General features: G+C 41.9%; 1 protein-coding gene across 1 annotated transcript in view; it reads right to left on the bottom strand.

The window, feature by feature from the left end:
• The window catches only part of arl10 (ADP-ribosylation factor-like 10), a 43,971-nt gene that overhangs the window by 17,602 nt on the left and 3,354 nt on the right, over window positions 1–23,015 (bottom strand). Inside the window, exon 2 of the mRNA XM_079507836.1 lies at window positions 16,411–16,600. Within this exon, the coding sequence (XP_079363962.1) occupies window positions 16,411–16,600 (190 nt within the window). The remainder of the gene's footprint in view (window positions 1–16,410; window positions 16,601–23,015) is intronic.

Here is a 23,015-nt window from a genome sequence, read left to right as displayed (position 1 = left end):
GCACGCAGACAGCATACAGTCCTACATGTCCCGACCCAAACACTGAGGAGGTAAAGTAAACTTGTTTATAATGTGCCACGGAAAATAGATTCCAATTGCTTGTTATTTTTGCGTCGATGAGGTATGTCGTATGTGTCCAACTGTCCATACATGATCGCCTCGTTCGGCCAACAATATATATCTCCCTCCCTCCACAGAAGCGCAGTGATGCCTGATTTATTCTTCGTCGTACACGTGTTCCATGCTGAAAATAGTTGATCTACAAGCTCACAACACGTTGCGGACGCAACGCGTTGTGAGCTTGTAGGCTGTGGCTGTGAGGCTGTGAGCTTGCAGGCTGTAAGAACTGAGACCCTTCACAATAAAAGCATGTAGCTTTCACAAGTTGGCCCATAATAAAGACAAGGAAAAGGATTAATCCTTAAATTCGGTGGCATTTCACATTGCAAAGAGCAATTTTTTTCCCAAAATGTAGAGTGGTTGCTCATGTTTAAGACCATTGCATTGTGGCAAAATATTTTTTTTATTTAGAAGTATTTACTTTGCATTGACAAATTGAACATGTGTGTGCTATATTTTGTATATTGAGTTATTTGATGAGTGCTGTCATGTGTGTTTTTAAAAGTATATTGGGTTCAAATAAGTTTTACTCTGTCAAAAGTATAATGTGTTTGGTATCAAAGACGTTTTACTATATATATATATATATATATATATATATATATATATATATATATATATACATACATACATACATACATACACACATGCACACCCCCCATATATCTAGGTGTGCCCCGATATTTTTAGGCTATGAAAAGTGTGCCCTGGGACAAAAAAGGTTGGGAAACACTGATCTACACATCTAACTCTGATTTAGCACAAATCCAAACTTCTCTTCAATACGACTATAACATATTACAAAATTGGCTCTTACATAATAAATTACTGCTCAATAAGTCAAAGTATTTTATTATGATCTTTGGTACTAGTCCTAAACTCAAATCCATAACAGATTCCTTTACTATAACCAGTAATGATGGCACAGCTTTGCAAAAAGCTGACAACATTAAATATCTAGGCGTATGGTTGGACCCAGAACTCGCATTCAAATCTCATATGTGTATTATTATTGTATTATGTATTATTATTGTGTTAAAAAAGGTTAACTTCGGAATAAATGCTTTATATAGATCCAGAAACTGCTTTTCACTCAGTGTACGTAAGGAACTGGCTTTGCAATTAGTACTTCCACTATTTGACTATTGTGATGTGGTTTATCAAAATGCCTCAAAATCAGATCTTGTGCCACTTAACACTGCATACAATAAACTCTGTCGATTTGTCCTTGGCTGTCATTTTCTCACACACCATTGCATAATGTATGACAGACTTCTATGGACACCTTTACATATAAGAAGACACATGCACTGGCTTCAACTGGTTTTTAAATGTATTTATTTCAATTATCCTATTTACCTTAAACGTTATTTAACTTCTATTCCTTCAACACAACGTACCAGACACTCCACTCAGGTTTACTTTACTGTACCTTTAGTTAGTATTGAATTTGGTAAACATGCCTTTTCCTTTAAAGCCCCTACAGACTGGAATACTTTACCAAATAATATTAGATCCATCTCAACATTCCCAGTTTTCAAAAGTGCACTGTCTTCTTACTTTAACGTTTTATGTTCTTGCTTTCGGTAAATATGCCATTATATCACCATGTTTATTCCTTTATTTCACTATTTTATTTTGTATTACTATTATCATTATTTTATTTTATTTTTTGCACTCACTGTATAGGACATAGTCTTTTTCATAATGTGATACAGTATATTATTGGATTCAATGCCGTAATGAGGTTGTAAGGTTTTCAAGGTTTGTTATGTTTAGTGTTTGGTCCTGTCCATGTTCGGTGTATGTAATTTGTTTTGTTTTACTGTTTACATGTACAATAATGTTGTGACATGTATCTGTGTTGGGAGCCCCTTGAAAACGAGATGGTTCATCTCAAGGGGTCTTTTCCTAATAAAGAAACTTGAATCATCACTGTGCTACTACAAATACTATTAACATTGAGTGACTGGCTGCAGTTTCTTCCAGCAGTGAAAACAATTGAGTACTTTTTCCACCACTGCTGTTAACCACTTTCAACTTGCTGTCGTCATTTTGGGCATGACCTCTGCATTAATGTATTTGATGTGTTTTGTGTAACGCTCTAGTGTGATAAGTAGAATATATGGAGATAAGAGATTTCTGGCCCGACAGAAATCGGGTCAGAAACAATATATTGCCCAGGCGGTGGCGTAACCGTCTGGGCACCCGACTGGTAATCCAGTCGCAGTGTGCCGCGGGTTCGACTCCCGAGCCCGACACGGCCTTTACTGCATGTCTTCCCCCATCTCTCTCCCGTTTCCTGTCAGCCTACTGTCTGTCCCTTCAAAAACCAATACAAGGCGTAAGCCGCAAAAAAAATATCTTTTAAAAAAAAGAAAAAGAAACAATATATTGTTGTGGTCCTTGAGGATATTGAGTGGTCCTTCAGGATCGTTACAAATATTCTAGTGGTCCTGAGCTCAAAATCGTATAGTTTGACAGCCACTGCAGTGGAGAGTCAAGCCAACAAGCCTGGGGAGTTATGGGAGAACGCGTTCCTCCTTCACTGGAGCGAACGACAGCGTTCACTTCCACGTCTGCCGGCAAGCCAAGCCGACAGACGTGACCCACCGTGAATGGGACTATGGGAGACAGTCATTTCATTATTATTCATTTCATGTCATATGAAAGTAGGGAATCATAGCTTCAAATTGGCATATTGTTTGTTCAGTTTGACCCACCAGTTTTGGAGATAAGGCTTATGCAGTAATGTCTTGCAGAAAACAGCGTTTGAAAGGTTCACTTTACTCGATTTCAGCTCTGACATTTATTTCAGAGCTAGTATGTGAAGAGTCTGCCTGTACAGATACAAAAATAAAAATAATAATCAGTTTTTCTCCTCTGGTGAAAAGCTGGAGGTTGCACGATGACAGGTTCTCAGTCAAATCTGGTCACAGACAATGGTGGAAGAAGTACTCTTACTGAAGTAAAATCAAAAGTAAAATCTCCATATTTTGTATGTTTCGTGTTTGGTTTTGGTTAGTTTTTCTCATAAATTAACGCCCTATACTTGATACTGGTGCATCCTGCATCCTTAGACGCACTAAATTGAGAAAGGATGCATGTTAAAAATAAATTGCGGTAAAAAAATCATAATAAATCACACAATCACACAATCATTTTTGCAATATGTGCAAATATGTATTATATGCTGTGCACTGTTCATGTTTGCATAATAACTATTAAAGTTTTAGATTTGGAATTGGGTTAATTTCTTTCAGATACATTTTCAACATGAATATAACCACATTGTAACCATTTAAGATGAAATGGGTACGCTATAAATGCTGCAATTTGTAAAAATGACAAAATATGACTTCTAACTTCATTGAAGTGGGACTGAACTGTAAATGTCAACATCTACTTGTTAAATTACAAGTACCAACAATAAAAGTAGTCATTACGCAGAATGTCCCATTTCGCGCATTTTTTAAATGTATAAAAATAATGTATACTTTGGGGTATTCAATCCAGCCTGGCTTTTTTCTACTTTATGCATTTACAATGGTTTAACCCATTTAGACGATTCTACAAATGTCTTCTAAATCCTGACAGTTTTCTGAAAAACCCATCTTTTAATGTCAGTCGTTCTCAAACATTTTCATGTCAAGGACCCCCAAACATATATGTAATAAAATATATGTCATCTGAAAATATGTTGTTCCAGGGACCACTCCGGAAGCAAAGATTTGAGTTAAAAAACGTTTGCTCTGAGGGGATATATTCAAATATTTGCACCACATTTTCACGATGTTTCAAAAATAGCAGATCTACAAGCTCGTAGCATGGCACTCTGTGCCGCGCTATGAGCTTGTAGAGCTGCTATTTTTCAATAGCTAAAGTATAACATAATTCTTAAAACATCAAAAGGGGTTCCTGTCATCAATGGGTTAAAAGCTACACAAAGTGTTTCTGTACATGTATTCTGTTGCCAAAAAAACACAAAGAAACTGCATTCAGGCCTGTAGATCTGCTAATTTCACCATTTCCGTTTTGTTTTTTCTCAATACAAGTGGTCAAACGGATCCAATTGATCGGAACACAGGTTATTGTTTTCTTTTCCTCCCCCATTTCCTGACAAGTAATAGTTATGGACATACGAGCTTTCCACACGACAAACGGTGAAAAGCAATGAAGCGTGACTTTTCCCATCGGTTAAAAAGAAAGCAGGCAGGCTGTCAGAAGCCAGCCGGAGTCCAGTGAGGTGTATCTGATTAGCACAGACACAGACTGGGCTAGCAGCTCACTCTGCAAGCCTCCCACGGAACACTATAGCAGGAGAGGGGAGGTCAATGTCAATTCCCATCCTTTTTTCCCCTTTGTACACATTTGGCTCTATTTTCGTCACTGCCTATACCCACTTATCCCTAAACTTATTTGCCTTTTATTTATTTTTTTACCATTTTGAAAAACATTTAAAAATGTTCAACTAGCTGATCTACATCGACACATTGTGAGCTTGCAGATTGGTGTGATAACTCTTCATGCTACGTTGATGAATTGAATACATAGACGCATTTACAGACAACGTTACGTTCACACTAGAGAGTGACATTTTGTCGGGACTTCCCGACAAAATCACGTGACTTCGGGAATGAAAGTCAACGGGAGCGTGCAGGAGCGGGAATGACATCTATCTTTTCAGCTGGTTGCGGTGCCTACCAAAAGAACAGAAGCACCCATATTTGTAGTCATCTTTCAGTGAGCAAACACTCTTTTGACTTGCGTTAGCAAGTCAAAAGAACTACATACCCTTAATCCATCAGTGCTTGTAGCCGGAATTTCAATGCGGAGACTCCGGAAAGAAGCGAAAACTGAACATACACACAACAACGAGAAGCACAACAACGAAAATGGATGGCGGCGGGGGAGGTGATGATGCCCAAAAGGACAGACATTTAGAGGGGCAGGTGCTCAAGTGCTCAAGCACCTTGTGCAGCGTGTGGAACCGGCCAGTTGCTTTAATGTCACCATGGTCCACATACAGTGTACACTGTATTTTCTTGTTTTTCTTTTTTAAAGGGCACATTGTCAAAAGGGCAGGGGGTGCTCTAGCACCCCCTAGTGTCTATATGTGCACACCACTGCCAAAAGGAGGTTTTGCAGTGAAAAGTGAGGAATAATGATCAGTCTGTTAGACTCAGAAGTCGGGAAGTCTAAGCTGTTGACAGGGTTCATGAGACTTGAGCATAATGGTAACAATACTGTGTATGCAGCCTGTAGAAAATTGCGTAGTGCTAGTAAAATACACGACGGAGGGAGGGACAAGTGGTCTCAACAGACACGCATGCAAATCAAATACTGCTGAGAACCAGCCAAAGATGTCTTCGTTTGTCAAACGTAAATTGCCTGTTGGTGCCAAGTCTTCCCTAACCAACAGGACTTGCGACCTATTTCAACCGTAGAGGGGCAGGGATTTATTACGGTTGCCCAGGAGCTGCTTGATATTGGTTCAAGATACGGAGGAGCCATTCAAGCAGAGGAACTGCTACCCTGTGCTCGCACTGTCAGTAGACATGTTGAAGGAGAGTATGATGACAAAGTGAAAACACTCCCCTTGGAAGAGCTCAAACAGGTATGTTATGTTGCACAATTGTATAATGTAAATGCACGTTTATCTCACGCAGTATAAAGTGTAAAAGAAAATGTATAGTTATGTTTAGTTTTAGGACTTCAAATTAATGTAGCCTACTTAATTTGTTTAGTGCAGAGACTATGCTGTCACCACGGACCTGTGGACAGAGGAGAAGACAAACACCAACTACATCACCGTTACAGTCCATTACATCTTTAACTGGGAGATACAAAACCGCATCCTGGCCACAAGGATGATGGAGGGGGTCAAATCGCATGACCGCATCAAGACTATGGTGGTGGAAATCCTTCAGGTATCTGTCTCTTGGTGTTGCCCTGTATGTGTATGTGCAAATCGTCCTGTATTAATGCATGTGTAAACTGTATGTATTGTCCTAATATAGCGCTATTGTTTATTGTAAAGTGCTTCAAAGTGAAATGAGTGTAAAGTGAAATGAAATTATTGTTAATCATTATTCTGTTTTAATATCTTATGTATGGGCTTCTATTTGCTAAGCTTTGGAGTTTGTCTTTGTTTTTTTTTCTCTTTTACTTACTAGGAATTTGGCATCCAGAGCAAAGACAATGTATATGTGACTGATAATGAGATAATACAGTGCTGATATTTTGTATTATTGTTTACTTTGTGGTGAATCTGGTGATTGAAGTAGTAGGTCTGCCAGCCAGGTAGTAACAGGAGCTAATGTTCAGTAGAAACTATGTATTGAGTTAAGACTTGTATAAATCTTAAACTGTACAACGCCTGTCTGGCTGAGAACATCTATGCCCAGCAATAATGATGTTGCATATCATGTTGATTCCACTCCTCCACTACACCCCCTAGCTGAAAGAAAGGTTAGCCCACGCAGTGGAGTTGAAATTCAAAATCCACCTGTATACCATAAGGTAGCCACAGCTCTCTCTCCTAGCCTGAGGAGTTTCCTGAGAAAAACTCTCAACACTCAGGATTATGTGGAGGTCATCGACACCCTCGCAGAACTCACGAAAACGACAGCAGAGCAGCACTCACTGAACATTCTTAACATAATTACAAAATGTTTTCCTTTCACTCTCTCTCTCTCCACACACACACACACACGCACGCACACAGCTAATAGTATTGTTCTATAACAATCTATCTTTGTTGCACCACCAGCACAGCTGTGCTGTGCTGTTGGCTATGGCAACAAGATCTTAGACCATGTCTACACTAACATCAAAGAGGCGTACAGAGCTGTTCCCCTCCCCCACCTGGGACGTTCTGATCACCTCTCCTTGTTCCTCCTCCCCAAGTACACGTCACTCATAAAACGGATTAAGCCCCTAACCAGATCTGTGAAAATATGGCCTGATGGGGCAGACTCGGAGCTACAGCGCCTGTTACAGTCTGTTACAACCCATCGGGTTGTAACAGACTGGAGCCTGTTTGCCACCCAGGCCACCATAGACTCCCACATAGACATTCACTCCTACACCTCCTCTGTTCTGGCTCACATCATCTCCAACATCAACAGTGTCACCACCACCAAACAGATTATCACCTTTCCCAACCAAAAACCGTGGATGAACAGTGAGGTCAGGTTGCAGCTGAAGGCACGTGACACCGCCTTCAGATCAGGTGACAAGCAGGCCTACTGCTCAGCCAGGGCTGACCTGAACAAGGCCATAAAGCAGGCCAAGCAGAGCCACAAGCGTAAGGTTGAGGATCATTTTTACACCAACGATCCCCGACGCATGTGGCAGGGCATCCAGGCCATAACGGACTACAAACCCTCCAACACCCCCCCCCCCCCTGCAACCGACCCTTCTCTCCCCAACGACCTCAACAACTTCTATGCCCGCTTCGACAGAGACAACCGGGAGACGCCCACCAGGGTTGTCCTACCTGCTGATCTCCAACCCCTCACTCTCTCCACCACGGATGTACGCGCCGCACTGAGCAGGACCAATCCACGTAAGGCAGCTGGGCCTGACGGCATCCCAGGTCGGGTGCTTATGAGCTGTGCTGAGCAGCTGACGGAGGTGCTCACGGACATTTTTAACCTGTCCCTAGCCCAAGCAACTGTCCCTGCGTGTTTTAAGTGCACCTCCATCGTGCCTGTTCCGAAACACTCCTCTGCGAAGTGCTTTAACGACTTTCGACCTGTCGCACTCACTTCAACGATCATGAAGTGTTTCGAGAGGCTGGTCCTGGCTCACCTCAAAGCTGGCCTCTCTCCATCCCTCGACAGGCATCAATTTGCCTATCGAGAGAACAGGGGCACTGATGACGCCATCTCCTCCGCCCTACACTGTGCACTCACTTACCTGGACAAGAGCAACACTCACGTACGGATGCTGTTTATCGACTTCAGTTCGGCATTCAATACTATCATCCCATCCAAACTCATCACTAAGCTTGGTGACCTTGTGGCAACCAAGGACCTGGACATCACTCCCTCCATCTGTAACTGGATCCTCGACTTCCTCACGGACAGGCCCCAGTCTGTTAGGATAGGCAACCTCACCTCCTCCACCCTAACCCTGAGCACTGGTGTCCCACAAGGCTGTGTGCTGAGCCCCCTTCTCTACTCCCTCTTCACCCACGACTGCACCCCTATGCACGGCACCAATACCATCATCAAGTTCGCTGATGACACAACGGTGGTGGGTCTCATCAAAAATAACGATGAGACGGCCTACAGGGAGGAGATCCAGCATCTGGCGTCGTGGTGTGCCGATAACAACCTGGCGTTGAACACCAAAAAGACCAAGGAGCTCATAGTGGACTTCAGGAGGACTAGGGCTGTCACTCACGCTCCCATTCAGATCAACGGAGCAGAGGTCGAACGGGTCCCCAATTTTAAATTCCTGGGGGTCCACATCTCTGAGGACCTCTCCTGGACCCTCAACACCGCGTCTCTGGTCAAGAAGGCCCACCAGCGTCTCTTCTTCTTGAGGAGACTGAGGAAAGCACACCTATCTCCTCAGATACTGGGGAATTTCTATCGCTGTGCCATCGAGAGCATCCTCACGTACTGCTCCACGGTCTGGTACGGAAACTGTACAGCCTCTGACCGGAAGGCACTGCAGAGGGTGGTGAAAACTGCCCAACGCATCACCGGAACATCTCTCCCTGTCATTAAGTCCATCTATGACAGACGGTGCCTGAGGAAGGCTCATAGCATCATAAAAGACCCCTCTCACCCCAACCACAGTCTGTTTGCCCTCCTCCCCTCTGGGAGACGTTATAGGAACCTTGGTTCCAAGTCCAGCAGACTTAGGAACAGCTTCTTCCCCTCCACTGTCATCTACCTAAACTCCTCATCCACTCCTCTCCCCCTCCAGTGTCAGCCCCCAACCCATCCACCATCCCTGTCGTATCCGAGACTCTGGACTCATCCTAGTCTTGCACTATGTGGACTCGTGTGATATGGCCACTGGACTTGTGGAATATGGTCTCTGGACCTTAGTTTAGCACTTTGTGCATTGGGCCACGTGCAAAAGGGCTACGTGCAATATGGACAGATCATGTTTTTTTTCTCTTCCTTCTCATATCCTTATTTATTTATTTATTTAAATGACTACTGCTCAGCCCATTACTGTTACTACTGTATTACTGTAATTAATGTATCCTCCTCTTTACTGACATGTTTGCACTATTGGTGAGATGCGAAAATACTTTTCGCTGTGCTGTACTTGTACTGTACATTGACAATAAATTGAATCTCATCTCATCTCATCTCAGAGGCAGGGACCTCTCAAGAGGTGCACGGTGTCACAGTCACAGACAGTTGTTTTGTTTTCATGTTGTCTTCCCCAGGTGTTTCTCATGTGTAATCACTAATCATCCCTCTTGTGCATATTAGTCTTGTTCCCCAGTCAGTCCTTGTCCAGTCATTGTTTGGTGACACTGTTCAGTTCAGTGTTTGTGACGTTTTCCCAGTTATTTTGTAATAAACCACCCAATCTTGGATTTTGAATTTTGTCAGCTTGCTGTCACCACACCACCGGAACCTGACACACAGCGTCTTTGCTAGTTGTGTTGAAGACGAGGAGAGGGAGGACAGTGTTGGTGAGATGGAGTCATCGGGCCGCCAGTTGGTGCTGCAGCCTGCAGTACCTGAGCAGCAACCCCAAGACCCGTGGTCAGTCTCTACTTGACGTCTGGCAGGAGGGTGTCCACCCATTATTCCGACCTCCCAATATTCCGAAAAAAGCAAACAATTAAGAACTCCCATAGGTCCGACATCCCGTTTTCTCGACCCTATTAAACCCATAATACCGAAATCCCATTGTTCCGACCCTGCCCATATTAAACCCATAATCCCGAAATCCCATTGTTTCGACCGTGCCCAACTATGAGCCTCGCGCACGAGGCCACCGTGGGCAAACGCTCACGCACGGACCGCCGTGCCCAACTATGAGCCATAAGTGTTTGATTTTATTCTGCTGCTGTTTAACATGTATGTCTAATAAATACATGCTATTCCTAGACTAAGTGTTTGACTTTATTATGCTGCATGTTTTTACATTTCTGTCCAGCAATACATATCATGCGTTGGTGCCATAGACTGAGAGCGATGAGACGCACAGGGGCTGCTGCAGAGCAGAAATGCGCACGGAGCGCACAGAATGCTATCCCTTAAAATAAATGTTTCACTGTATTATATGCTGTTTTTACATTTCTGCAACAAACTATTCATTCGTGCGTTGGTGCATGATCGCATATATAGTTTAAACATCATAACCTGTAGCCTATTAATTTAAACATGATTAGCAAATATAGGCTACTCATTACTCAATAGTCAATACTAGCCTACGTAGGCCTATACTAAATGCTATCCTCGCATGGAGGGCACCATTCATGCTATCCTTTTTAGATTAAATATTTCACTGCAGTGAGCATTTCTATTTTAACCAAACTGTTATCTTGTTAAAATAAAGAGAAGACGGGGCCATGACTCAGTGGGGAGCAAACATATCGTGCGCGGACATTCCCTTTTTTTCCTGATGATTTTTGGGTCCAACACCATATCTAAAATCTATTCCTTTAGTCCCAATGGAAACAATTCTTGAGTTTTAAATCCTCTTAGCAGACCTTGTATTCAACACATACTTTTTTCGGCAAAATGTTAAAGTATTCAATCAATATAGGCCAATTATAGGCCTGTCAACTCCGTTGGAACAAATAGCCTAGCAGATACGCTTTACTGTTTATTGTTAGCTTAATTTATAGCATTATTGTTTGTATAGTTAATGCAATTATTATTATTATTATTATTATTATTATTACTAGTAGTAGTAGTAGTAGTAGTAGTAGTGTATTTGCAAACCAATGTCCAAGCAATTAGAAAATAAGTAGCAATCATCATTTGCAAAATGATATCTCACATTTATTATATGTGCTTACATACAGTAACAGAAACACAGGTATGGCCTATACCTCAGGCCAGAACAGTATGGGCCGGGTTTGCATGTCATTAAAATGAAGGTTGACATTGAGATGGCACACTGCCCAGCTAGAAAATAAAAACATGGCACGTTGTTTCAAAAAAGGTGCAGACCCCTGGTATGTTGCATAGCCTATAGGCCTATAAAAGAAATATCTCAACTGCCCTATAAATGTCTCTCACACAAACTCGTGCACACAATGCCTTATCGCATCCCAATAACCGGGCACTTCGAGGTCCCCGCGATGGTACTCCCTCTTCAAACGGGAGATTCTTCTTTCAAGGCGTCTCCATTTCTTATTTTGTCGAGGGCGAGGCTCTCCCCGTGCTGCTGCACCTCCACCAGCCGCTGCTCGTCTTTAAAGTGCCGCAGAAAGATCCAGAGTGATGGATGGCGCCTGTCCAGAGCTCTGTTCCATCTTCCGTGGAATCCTGAAACAATAATAATAATAAATTAATAATTCACGTCTTTGTTAAATAAAACACACACACACACACAAACCACACGTATATATATATATATATATATATATATATATATATATATATATATATATAAAATAACTGCTGCTTTAAATATACTTCTTACCTTCTACGAAGTTGTTCGTGCGGTTGTCCGACGTTCGTTCGTAGACGTTCCACAATAATGGAGGAAACTGCGCGCCAGCTTGGATGTAGTTGCGCTCCATGTATTGTATGAAGTTTCTCAGACCACGGAAGCGCCGCGCCAACCGTCGTGTCGCTCGGTCGGTTGCGAGGAGGTCGAAGTTCTGCCCCACCACAGCCAAGGGCAGATATCCAATTGCCATACATTTTTGGATGCATTCTTTCAAGCGCTGAGACCGTTGGTATGCCCCTGCTAGCCCCAGACTTTGAATTCGCCTCCATAAACTTTGACAGAAATGGAAATAGCAGCCGCATGATTGGCTATTTGGCATTTCTGTCTGAATGGCCAGGAGCAAAGAGCTCTCAAAATCTGTTATTATCCGCTGCGGTCTCCAGTGGTGTCCCGTTACGCGCCGGACCTTTGCTTTGACGTGCGATAGGACCTCCCTGTACTGGCCAACCTCTTTACCATTCATCAGGCACATGACAAGTGGCATCACTCTCCCCTGCCATGGATGGTAACGAATTGGGTGTAGGGCCTCGGGCAGGTTTTGAATGTGCCATCCATGTATACATGTACACCTTTGCAGCTTTTCACAATTTCTGTCTGTGCCAAAGATCAGAATTCCCCAGTCATTGTCTTGGTGAGACAGAAAGTCACTTCCATCCCATGTTCTGGCCCACTCATCAACAACATGAACCTCATGAACACTGTGTGGGATTGGAGGCATAAGAGCAGCACGCTTCCTGTTCAGTTGGGAACGCACACGGTCGAATACGGGGATGTTCTCATCATCTGAAGCCTGTCTGACGACCTCGTCATAGATTCTCTTAACCGGCTTTGTTGGGTCAGCTTCAATCGCCTGAATCATCCTCTGTACAATGGCAGTAGTTGAAATAACATCACCATCGTCTCGGTGATTGTGGACTGGAGCATTCAAAATGATGACATTTGGATTAGCTTCATCCATGTTGAATGCCGAGGTTTGCATGAATACATTACAGGTCTTCCTCCAACAGCGCCAGTACATTTTGGCACCTTTAGATTTGTTTTTTTGGTAGCGGTATCCATTATGTACCAGAATCTTGCCTCCTCTTTTGCCTGGCTGTAGACTTGCCATTGCGCAGCGTGGATAGCGACACTTTACGCACGTGAGTTGTGCAACTTGTTGTAACTCTCATCAACTGCCATCAGGGCATCCAATGTGTTTTATACCCTCATAACTGTAATTATTATTATTGAACCAAGCCGGTCGCCATTAATTGAACAATGCTTACTGCAATCAGCTTTAATCGGCACCCTCCCTTAATTGAAGGATGCCGACTTGCCATTGGGAACTGTACGAAGTGCTGAACCAGCTACAATCCTTCAATTAATGGGGACCGGCTGGGTTCAATAATAATAATTACAGTTATGAGGGTATAAACCACATTGAATGCCCTGATGGCAGTTGATGAGAGTTACAACAAGTTACACAACTTACGTGCGTAAAGTGTCGCTATCCACGCTGTAATGGCAAGTCTACAGCCAGGCAAAAGAGGAGGCAAGATTCTGGTACATAATGGATACCGCTACCAAAAAAACAAAACTAAAGGTGCCAAAATGTACTGGCGCTGTTGGAGGAAGACCTGTAATGTATTCATGCAAACCTCGGCATTCAACATGGATGAAGCTAATCCAAATATCATCATTTTGAATGCTCCAGTCCACAATCACCGAGACGATGGTGATGTTATTTCAACTACTGCCATTGTACAGAGGATGATTCAGGCGATTGAAGCTGACCCAACAAAGCCTATTAGAAGGATTTATAACGAGGTCGTCAGACAGGCTTCAGGTGATGAGAACATCCCTGAATTCGACAGTGTGCGTTCCAAACTGGCCAGGAAACGCGCTTCGCTATTGCCTCCAACCACACCCTGCAGTGTTGATAAACGTTGTATTGAACATGAGTGGGCTGAAACATGGTATGGGTGACTTTCTATCTCACAAAGCAACATGAAAGACATTTATTTATAGGCCAACAGTTGAATAACCATTTGTTTTATATAGTTTGATTTTAATGACATGCAAACCGGGCCTATATAGCCTACTGTTCTGGCCTGAGGTATAGGCCATACCTGTGTTTCTGTTACTGTATGTAAGCACATAATAAATGTGAGATATCATTTTGCAAATGATGATTGCTACTTATTTTCTAATTGCTTGGACATTGGTTTGCAAATACACTACTACTACTACTACTACTACTAGTAATAATAATCATAATAATAATAATAATATTTGCATTAACTATACAAACAATAATGCTATAAATTAAGCTAACAATAAACAGTAAAGCGTATCTGCTAGGCTATTTGTTCCAACGGAGTTGACAGGCCTATAATTGGCCTATATTGATTGATTGAATACTTTAACATTTTGCATTTGTATGTGTTGAATACAAGGTCTGCTAAGAGGATTTAAAACCCAATAATTGTTTCCATTGGGAATAAAGGAATAGTTTTTAGATATGGTGTTGGACCCAAAAATCATCAGGAAAAAAGGGAATGTCCGCGCACGATATGTTTGCTCCCCACTGAGTCATGGCCCCGTCTTCTCTTTATTTTAACAAGATAACAGTTTGGTTAAAATAGAAATGCTCACTGCAGTGAAATATTTAATCTAAAAAGGATAGCATGAATGGTGCCCTCCATGCGAGGATAGCATTTAGTATAGGCCTACGTAGGCATATATTTGCTAACCATGTTTAAATTAATAGGCTACAGGTTATGATGTTTAAGCTATATAACCCATATTGAAAAAGAAAGTGCCTAGTGGCGCGCGATCATGCACCAACGCACAAATGAATAGTTTGTTGCAGAAATGTAAAAACATTATAGAATACAGTGAAACATTTATTTTAAGGGATATCATTCTGTGCGCTCCGTGCGCATTTCTGCTCTGCAGCAGCCCCCGTGTGTCTCATCGCTCTCAGTCTATGGCACCAACGCATGATATGTATTGCTGGACAGAAATGTAAAAACATGCAGCATAATAAAGTCAAACACTTAGTCTATAGGAATAGCATTTATTTATTGGACATAAATGTTAAACAGCAGCAGAATAAAATCAAACACTTATCCAAACGGCATTGAGCGTGGTGCGTGAGCGTTTGCCCACGGTGGCCTCGTGCGCGAGGCTCATAGTTGGGCACGGCGGTCCGTGCGTGAGCGTTTGCCCACGGTGGCCTTGTGTGCGAGGCTCATAGTTGGGCACGGTCGAAACAATGGCATTTCGGGATTATGGGTTTAATATGGGCAGGGTCGGAACAATGGGATTTCGGGATTATGGGTTTAATAGGGTCGAGAAAACGGGATGTCGGACCTATGGGAGTTCTTAATTATTTGCTTTTTTCGGAATTATGGGAGAATAATGGGAGAAGAAGCTGCTGGAAGAAGCTGCTGGCAATCCCAGCAAAAGGTACTCCCTCAGAGCACTCTTTCAGTGTTGATGAGGAGAAGCGTACCAACCTTGATTAAATGCCATGTTTGGGTTTTTACTGTTACCGTAGGCGTGGTGTGACTGACCAATGTCCTGTTTTTGTTTTTTAACTGACATACATTCAAAAATAGCAACAGGATAAAATAGCAATTTAGTAGCTGGCCCATAATGGAAAGACTATAGGGATATTTATGTGTTGGGGCCTTTGCAGATTGTTGTTTAAAATTGATTAAGGCATATGCCTTATATATTATATACCATTACCACATATTAACAGGTTCCGTCCATCCGACGTGTCCACACGTCCTAGGGAATCCAACCGATGGGTTGCAATGACGTGTGTACACGTCCTAGCGCATCTTCAATGATATCAGGCGAGAGAATAATATTCTGAATGTTTTCCTTTTTTTATTTTTGAGTGGGACTCTAAGGCCACCGTACGCTTCGCTGTTCGTTCATATTAGAGTCCCGTTCACTTCCCTGTTAGCACGGCAGAAATAATTTGCATGGGCCTGCATTTCATTAACTGAATAGCATGATGAAGGTCGTATAGACCGAAACATTGTGATTTCCCATTACATTTAACGCCTTTAACTGCATTGGAAAACAGTGCATTATTATTATTATTATTTATTTATTTATTTTCAGTGCGTCGGACCCTCGTTTGATCTTCTTGCATTTGAATTAACTTAATGGCCAAACAAAATGGCCACCGTGTGAATATGGTGAATGGAATCAAAAGGACTGAAATCAGTCTTGGCGACTGACAGCTTTAACCATTTAGACCTGAGGACGATTCTACAAATGTCTTCTAAATCAGTTTTCTGAAAAACGTGTGTGAGTGGTTTTCAAACATTTTCATGTAAAGGACCCCCACAAATATATGTAATTGGCTGCCGACCCCCATCTGAAAATATGTTGTTCCAGGGACCTTCCAGAAGCAAAGATTTGAGTTAAAAATGGTCGCTCTGAAAGAATATATATTCAAAGGTTTGTGCTACATTTTCACGATTTTTCAAAAATAGACTCGTAGCGCTAAGCTCATAGAAGCTATGAGCTTCAACATAATGCTTAAAACACCAAAAGGGGTTCCCGCCCAGAATGGGTTAATTGATGCTAGATTGATTCCTAAAGGCAATCAGCTGGACTCACTCTCCAGGAAGTGCAGCTGGGTGGCACGCCGGGGCACGCTGAGGCTCATGAAGTTAAAGCCCCGGGTGGGTCCGCAGCCGTGGGCCTCAGCGGGGGGCTGGCCCGGGGTCAGTCCCTGCAGCATGCTGCTCTTCCCTGCTCCGTCCAGACCCAGCACCAACACCTGCCTCTTCCCAGCATCCTCGTCCTCCTGCACAAGGACACCGGAGACACAGTGAGGATTATTTCATTTTTAAAAAGTAGCCTATAGTCACCAGAACCAATGACGTGTATTTTCAATGAGTCTAAGATTCATTAGAAGGACAATATCTGTCACCAGAACCAAGAAGGACGTATGTTTTTAGTGAGTATCTAACATACCTTAGAACAGTGATTCTCAAACTTTTACATTTCAAAACTCTGACAAATGGAGGTAAATGGACGACTTCACGACTACGACAATAACTCTATTATGGACAATCAGAACACCATTTATCATTTGACACTGACAACTATACCTAGAGGTGAATGTGGACAAAACAAAATAACTGGTCATTGAAACAACCTACACTGGCCTTAACCCTCTCCTCAATCATGGTAAAACTGTACAACAGGTTGACAGTTTAACATATCTTGGACTCACTATGGACAAGAATAGGGTTTGATCAACACATTGCATCTATCATATACGTTTTCAGCAAAGACTGTGTAAACTGTAATCCATAAATTAAGATCATTATCTGTTGCCCCTACTCTTATTACTGTGTACAAAAGCATTATTCAACCTGTCCTGTGTTGTTCTGCATGTTGTTACACTATACTGTCAACAGAGAGAAACGTTGCAGTATTGTTCGTATTTTCTTCCAAGATAACCAGACTTCCTCCACTTTCTGATATGAACAACAAGGCCATCACACGCTTGGCACTTTCAATTAAAAAAAAGATGTCCATCCCCCGTATCGTTTCTTCAACCTCATGCCATCTGGACATGAGGTTGAAGAAGATATTGACAACTGTCAAGATCTTGAAGATGATCTTGACAAAAAGGTCAGTTTTAGTAGGAGTTTTGTCCCTCGGCCTTCGCAGCATTAAACAAACTGCACCGTCGATAGGAGAGTGTACAGTGGAGATGTATGGTTTGTCTTGGTGATATGTTGTGCTGTTGTATTTTATGTTGGTGTTGAAGAGACTGTGAAGACAAATATCCCCTCGGGGACAATAAAGATTATTATTATTAAGGGACCAAGAAGTCACGAAGTCACTTTTGTTTGACTATTGTTTTTGTGTTTTTTTTCCTTCTTCTTCTTCTCCTCTTCCTTCCGCCAAAAAATAGCTGTTCTGGCTGAACCGTGCAGTCGGTTTTCGTGAAACTTGTCAACATGGTAGAGGGCTATGCCAAACGGTGACTATGTGAAGCCCATGATGATTGGCCAAATGGTGGCGCTATAGCACTCAATTGAAAATGCAAACTTTGAACGTGCATATCTCATGAAACGTTTGACCGTTGGCAATGACACTTTGATACACATATGTGTCTCCTCATGCCGGACAACTTTCATGTTTTGACTTTTGACCTCTGACCTTTAGATCACCCGCCATTTTGAATGATATGAAAAACAGTTCAAATGTATCTCCTCCCAGAATGTTCGATAAAAATGCACGAAAACTTCTACACGTGAACTTTGGACCTATACGGACAATAAATCGTAGCACATTTTTTCTAAGTGAAAAAGATGAAGTTTTTATGAGCCAATGCAAATTGCTGGGTTGTGAAAATTCTTCGTCTGCACCTAATACCTATATGAATACTGGATGATGTTACTGTTTAGAATGAGTCAACTGACTGTGTCTGCATAGCTCAGTCGGTAGAGCTCTCGCCGTTGGACCACAAGGTTGTGTGTTCAAATCCGGGTAAAGACAACTCAGTGTATGCATTGTGTGCTGCAAGTTTAGCTCTTGCCCTTGGACCGCAAGGTTGTTGTTTTCTGTTTTCTTCTATCTTGGTCCCGCTTTATCGCTGCTTGCAGCTATATTTATTATTATTATTATTATCGTTGAGGGTCCATGGACCACTTTGAGAACCAGTGCATTCGAAGGAACAATGCCAGTCACCAGAAGCAGGGACATGTGTTTTCAATGAGTCTAACATTCATTAGGATAGCATAGTGCGGAATAATACATAAATACATAAATAGTGACGCTTCCTGCAACACGTGATCTGATTGTGACGTTGATAGACGTCAAAATGGTTCAGAAATGGTTGCTTTAGCTCTATCTATGAAACTGGAAACTCTGCAGGGTGTGGTGTGTGGTGTTGTTTTTGCAACCATGTAGTTAAGTTATATATTCATATAATTCATACTATATCGACCTCCTGATGCACTGATTAGCTGCTTTTTAAGCCCCATTTATATCTATCTATCGATCTATCTATTCCAGGGGTTCTCAACCCGTGGGCCGCGACCCCTCGGGGGGTCGCCAAATTATTTTAAGGGGTCCCCAAATTATAAAAAAAAAAAAAAAAAAAAAATCACGATTTAAAAAAAATAGCAGACCTACAAGCTCGTAGCGCGCCACTCGGTGGCGCGCTATGAGCTTGTAGATCTGCTATTTTTAAATAGCTAAATTATAACAATGGGGGGGTCCCGAGACGTTGCCAAAGCATTTTCGGGGTCCCCGGCCAAAAACGTTGAGAACCCCTGATCTATTCTACCTAATGGCATCCTCAGAATCAGGATCACCTAAGCTCAGGATCAGTACTAGGCTGCACATAGTGTTTCAATCACAGTTTATTGTTTGTTGGCCTTTCAGTTTCAGCATGATCACAGGTTATATACAGTTATTAAAACACTGTATTACTCTGCTGTTACAATAAAACAACACAAGCATTTACTTTTGCCATGCTTTATAACCTATTACTACTATTACTATTACTGATATGAAATACAACTTTCTAAAATATAACCCATTAAACCCAAGTCAAGTGTTTGTTTGTCCAATTCTCAGATCATGGCGCTCTTGTTTTCCATTCATTAGCTAAGTAGCCAAAGACGTTCTGATTGCATGCAGACATGTTCATACTCGATATTACTCCGTACACCCATAGTCCTCTACTACAGTGGTTCCCAAACCTTTTCATGTCAAGGACCCCCAAATTGACACTTATTAGCTCTGCGGACCCCCATTTGAAGAGTTATGCCTGCAGGGAGCCCCCTAAGAGGCTTTTTTTTACGGCTCTAGCAGTGATTCTCAACCCGTTTAATTTCAAGGACCCCCAGTTTGATATGCATTAGGCTACGGACCCCCATTTAATGGCATTTCTATCTCTGGGACCCCAATTTATATTGTAAAAACAACCCATTTGTACACTCTCTGAGTTACAGACCCAAAAGGGTCCATTTGGTTCCTAACTATCATTTAGCTGGGGACCCCCTGGAACTCCCTCAAGGACCCCTGGGGGTCCCTGGACCCAACTTTGGGAACCACAGCTCTACTACGTCTCATATCTAGGTTTGTGATAGACAGGTCTGCTATGTTTACAATCTACAGGCATTTAGCAGACGTCACGCTCTTAATCCAGAGCGATTTACATTAAGCAAGAACAAAAAAGCATGGCAATATGTATACATACATAAAAAGTAGTTATCATAAATCATACGCAAGCTAAGAACGTAATAGTAGAAGATCTATATAATGGAACTATGCATGTATACTTTATAGTGCTATGTCTACATAAAAATGCTATAAGTCTACATAAAATGCTATCTAAGTCTACATAAAAATGTCATGGCTAGGGCAAGTGCTACGTCCATGGACTACGGCGGAAGATTGGGAGTGAGGCTGCAGTTCTGATTGTTCTTACCCTACCCCCTTAGATAGCACTTTTTGTAGAATTAGATACAGAGATACCCTAGCATTTGATACAGACTTATAGCATGTTATGTAGACAGCACTAGAATTGCATTGTATAGTCATAGCACTTCAAAGTACATATGTATAGCATAGTGCAGTATATATGTATAGTTTCACATTCCACTGTTACGTTCTTAGCTTACGCATGTTTCATGATAACTACTTTTTATGTATGTGATGTATTGCCGTGCTTTTTGTTCGCTCTGGATTAAGAGTGTCTGCTAAATGCCTACATTGTAAATTGTAATAGGAAGTGCATTCCATAGTTTGAGCCAGAAGGGAGAAGAGTTTGGGACGTGTGTTCTGTGCCCGACACCGCCACACAACAAAGACGCCAGGGGGGTCACTTCTAAATCCCCTTAGGTCCAGGGGTAATACTAGTCCAATGCAAATAGGGCTTTAGTTTAGACACACAAGATTAGTAAAAAAAAAGAACAGAAAACGGTGAGGAGTAATGCATTTAGGAATAGCTAATGCAACCCAGCTAGACCAGCGGGGAAACCTGACAGTGTGATGTGTCTGTATAATAAATGATTGTGCTCTCATCTGTCTGCTCTGAAAGATAACAGCCAGAGCCAAGGAGACGCGTTCTTTCACTATGCCTATAAAATATAGTCTCCTGACTGCAGCTTACCTCTGTTTAATACTAGAGGCAGAGAGAGAGAGAGAGAGAGAGAATGTTGGTTAGCGAGAGGGAGAAGGATATAGCGGATGGCAGGGAGGGAGATATACAGAGAAAGAGAGAGGAGGGGAGGGGGAGAGAGAATGGAGAAAGAATTGATGCTAGGCAACGGTTCATGTAAGGTCAGTTAAAAAGAAAGTGAAAGAAATGCGAGAGAACAACAAGAAAGAATGAAGGACAGAGCAGGAGAGAGAGAAAGAGAGCATCTTTGTTGTTGAATCACACAACCCAGAAAGCAAAACACAATCACCAAACCAAAATAATCATGACTCACTGAAGATAACTGACTTAATACCACGCAACAAAAGTCAACTGAAAATGCGTGAGTGAGTGAGTGAGAGAGAGAGAGAGGTGTCCACACACAGGCATTTTTAAAAACATAGCTTTTTCTATGGGGTTTGTTCACATACAAATATGTGTGTGGACACCTCTCTCTCTCTCTCTCTCTCTCTCTCTCTCTCTCTCTCTCTCTCTCTCTCTCTCTCATAGCGCTACGAGCTTGTAGATCTGCTATTTTTAGAAAATTGAAAAAAGGTAGTCGACAAACATTTGCTCGACGAAAAAGTTGACGAAAACAACACTGCCTTGGACCTCGCTTTTGATAAGTCAAAAACGACAACCTGCTTTGTATTGAGAAACTCTACTGAGTTGAACGTACTGCAAAATAACAAACTCGCCACTGCCATTGATTCACATAATAGACTGTGTGCTAAAGCCCGCGTATAGTGCAAAGCCTGCTGGGTAGTGGGAAGTACCATAGAACAAACCAATAGAGTGACAGAACCGTAAGTACCATAATAGTGCAATGCAAAAACAGAACATTTTACAGCTTTGATAATCACTAGGCCTACGGGCCAACGGCATGGAACAAACTCCCACTATACCTTCAACAGGCATGCCTCTGTAGACATTTTTAAAGCACAGCTCAAGACGTACTTCTACACTCTTGCTTTTAGTTGATCTTTTAAATTCTTTGTTGTTATTCATGTCCTCACTGTATTGCATTACTGCTATTATTTTAATGTTTTATGCCTTGCTTTTCTCCATTGCTCTGTAAAGCACTTTGAGCTGCATTTCACGTCATGAAAGGTGCTATAGAAATAAAGTTGTATTATTATTATTATTATTATTTTTACAATAACATGTATGCTATGTATGATTTTGTGTTTATCACACATGCATACATTAATTATGAAAGGGAAAGAAGATGAAAGGAATCGGAATGGTTAAAATTGAGCAGTCTTTTAAAATCTACTTTATATCTGTTGCAAGTGCGTTTTGATCTGTTCCTTCCACTGTCCTGTGCTCTCTCCCCCATTTCAACTCCTTCCTTTAAAAGCTTAAAAGTTGAGAGCTCACCACAAAGAAGAATTTAAAGATGAATCGGTAGATTGATAGTGTCGCTTGGCAAGATCTGATCTTTCCGGGAAGCCCCGCCATCCTGCCATGCACTATATCGTCACAGTTCAGGCAGCAAGCTTGGTTTTGTGATTTCATTTCCTACTTTATCATACAAGAATGTCGCACAAAAGCTGTGAAAATCTGCTGTTTTCACAATTACAAATCATTCAACTTACAAGGATTCCACCAACATCAACGATATATTCAAAATGGTGTAAATTACATGTGATGCACACATACAAAAATATAGATATGTTTTGTCAAATTGTTAAAGCTCTATACGGTGTTCAGATAGAAATAATTTCTATAGTGTTTGTTCAGTAACATAGGTTACTCTCCAGCTCTTTGGTAAACAAGAGTGATACCAATTTCATCCAATCAATTTCTTTCTTTCGTCACTTCCAATTCCACTTGTTTACCCTCTATGACAGTGGCGTGCCTACAATAAGGCGAGGCCAGGCGGCCGTCTGGCCAAGTCCATTTGAAAACACGACTGAGAAAAAAGAGAGAGGACAAACACCAGACCTGAGAACTATTAGTGGACAGCGGATTGGCCGGTTGCGCATAGAGTGCGACCCTCAATCACCTGTTGGAATGCAAATGCATGCCTTTCAGCCTTTGTAGCCTATAC

The sequence above is a fragment of the Electrona antarctica genome (assembly GCF_951216825.1).
Source record: "Electrona antarctica genome assembly, chromosome: 8".
In the NCBI taxonomy this organism is placed as follows: Eukaryota; Metazoa; Chordata; class Actinopteri; order Myctophiformes; family Myctophidae; genus Electrona; species Electrona antarctica.
The sequence above is the reverse complement of the archived record's forward strand: the minus strand, read 5'-3'. Positions and strand labels throughout refer to the sequence as shown.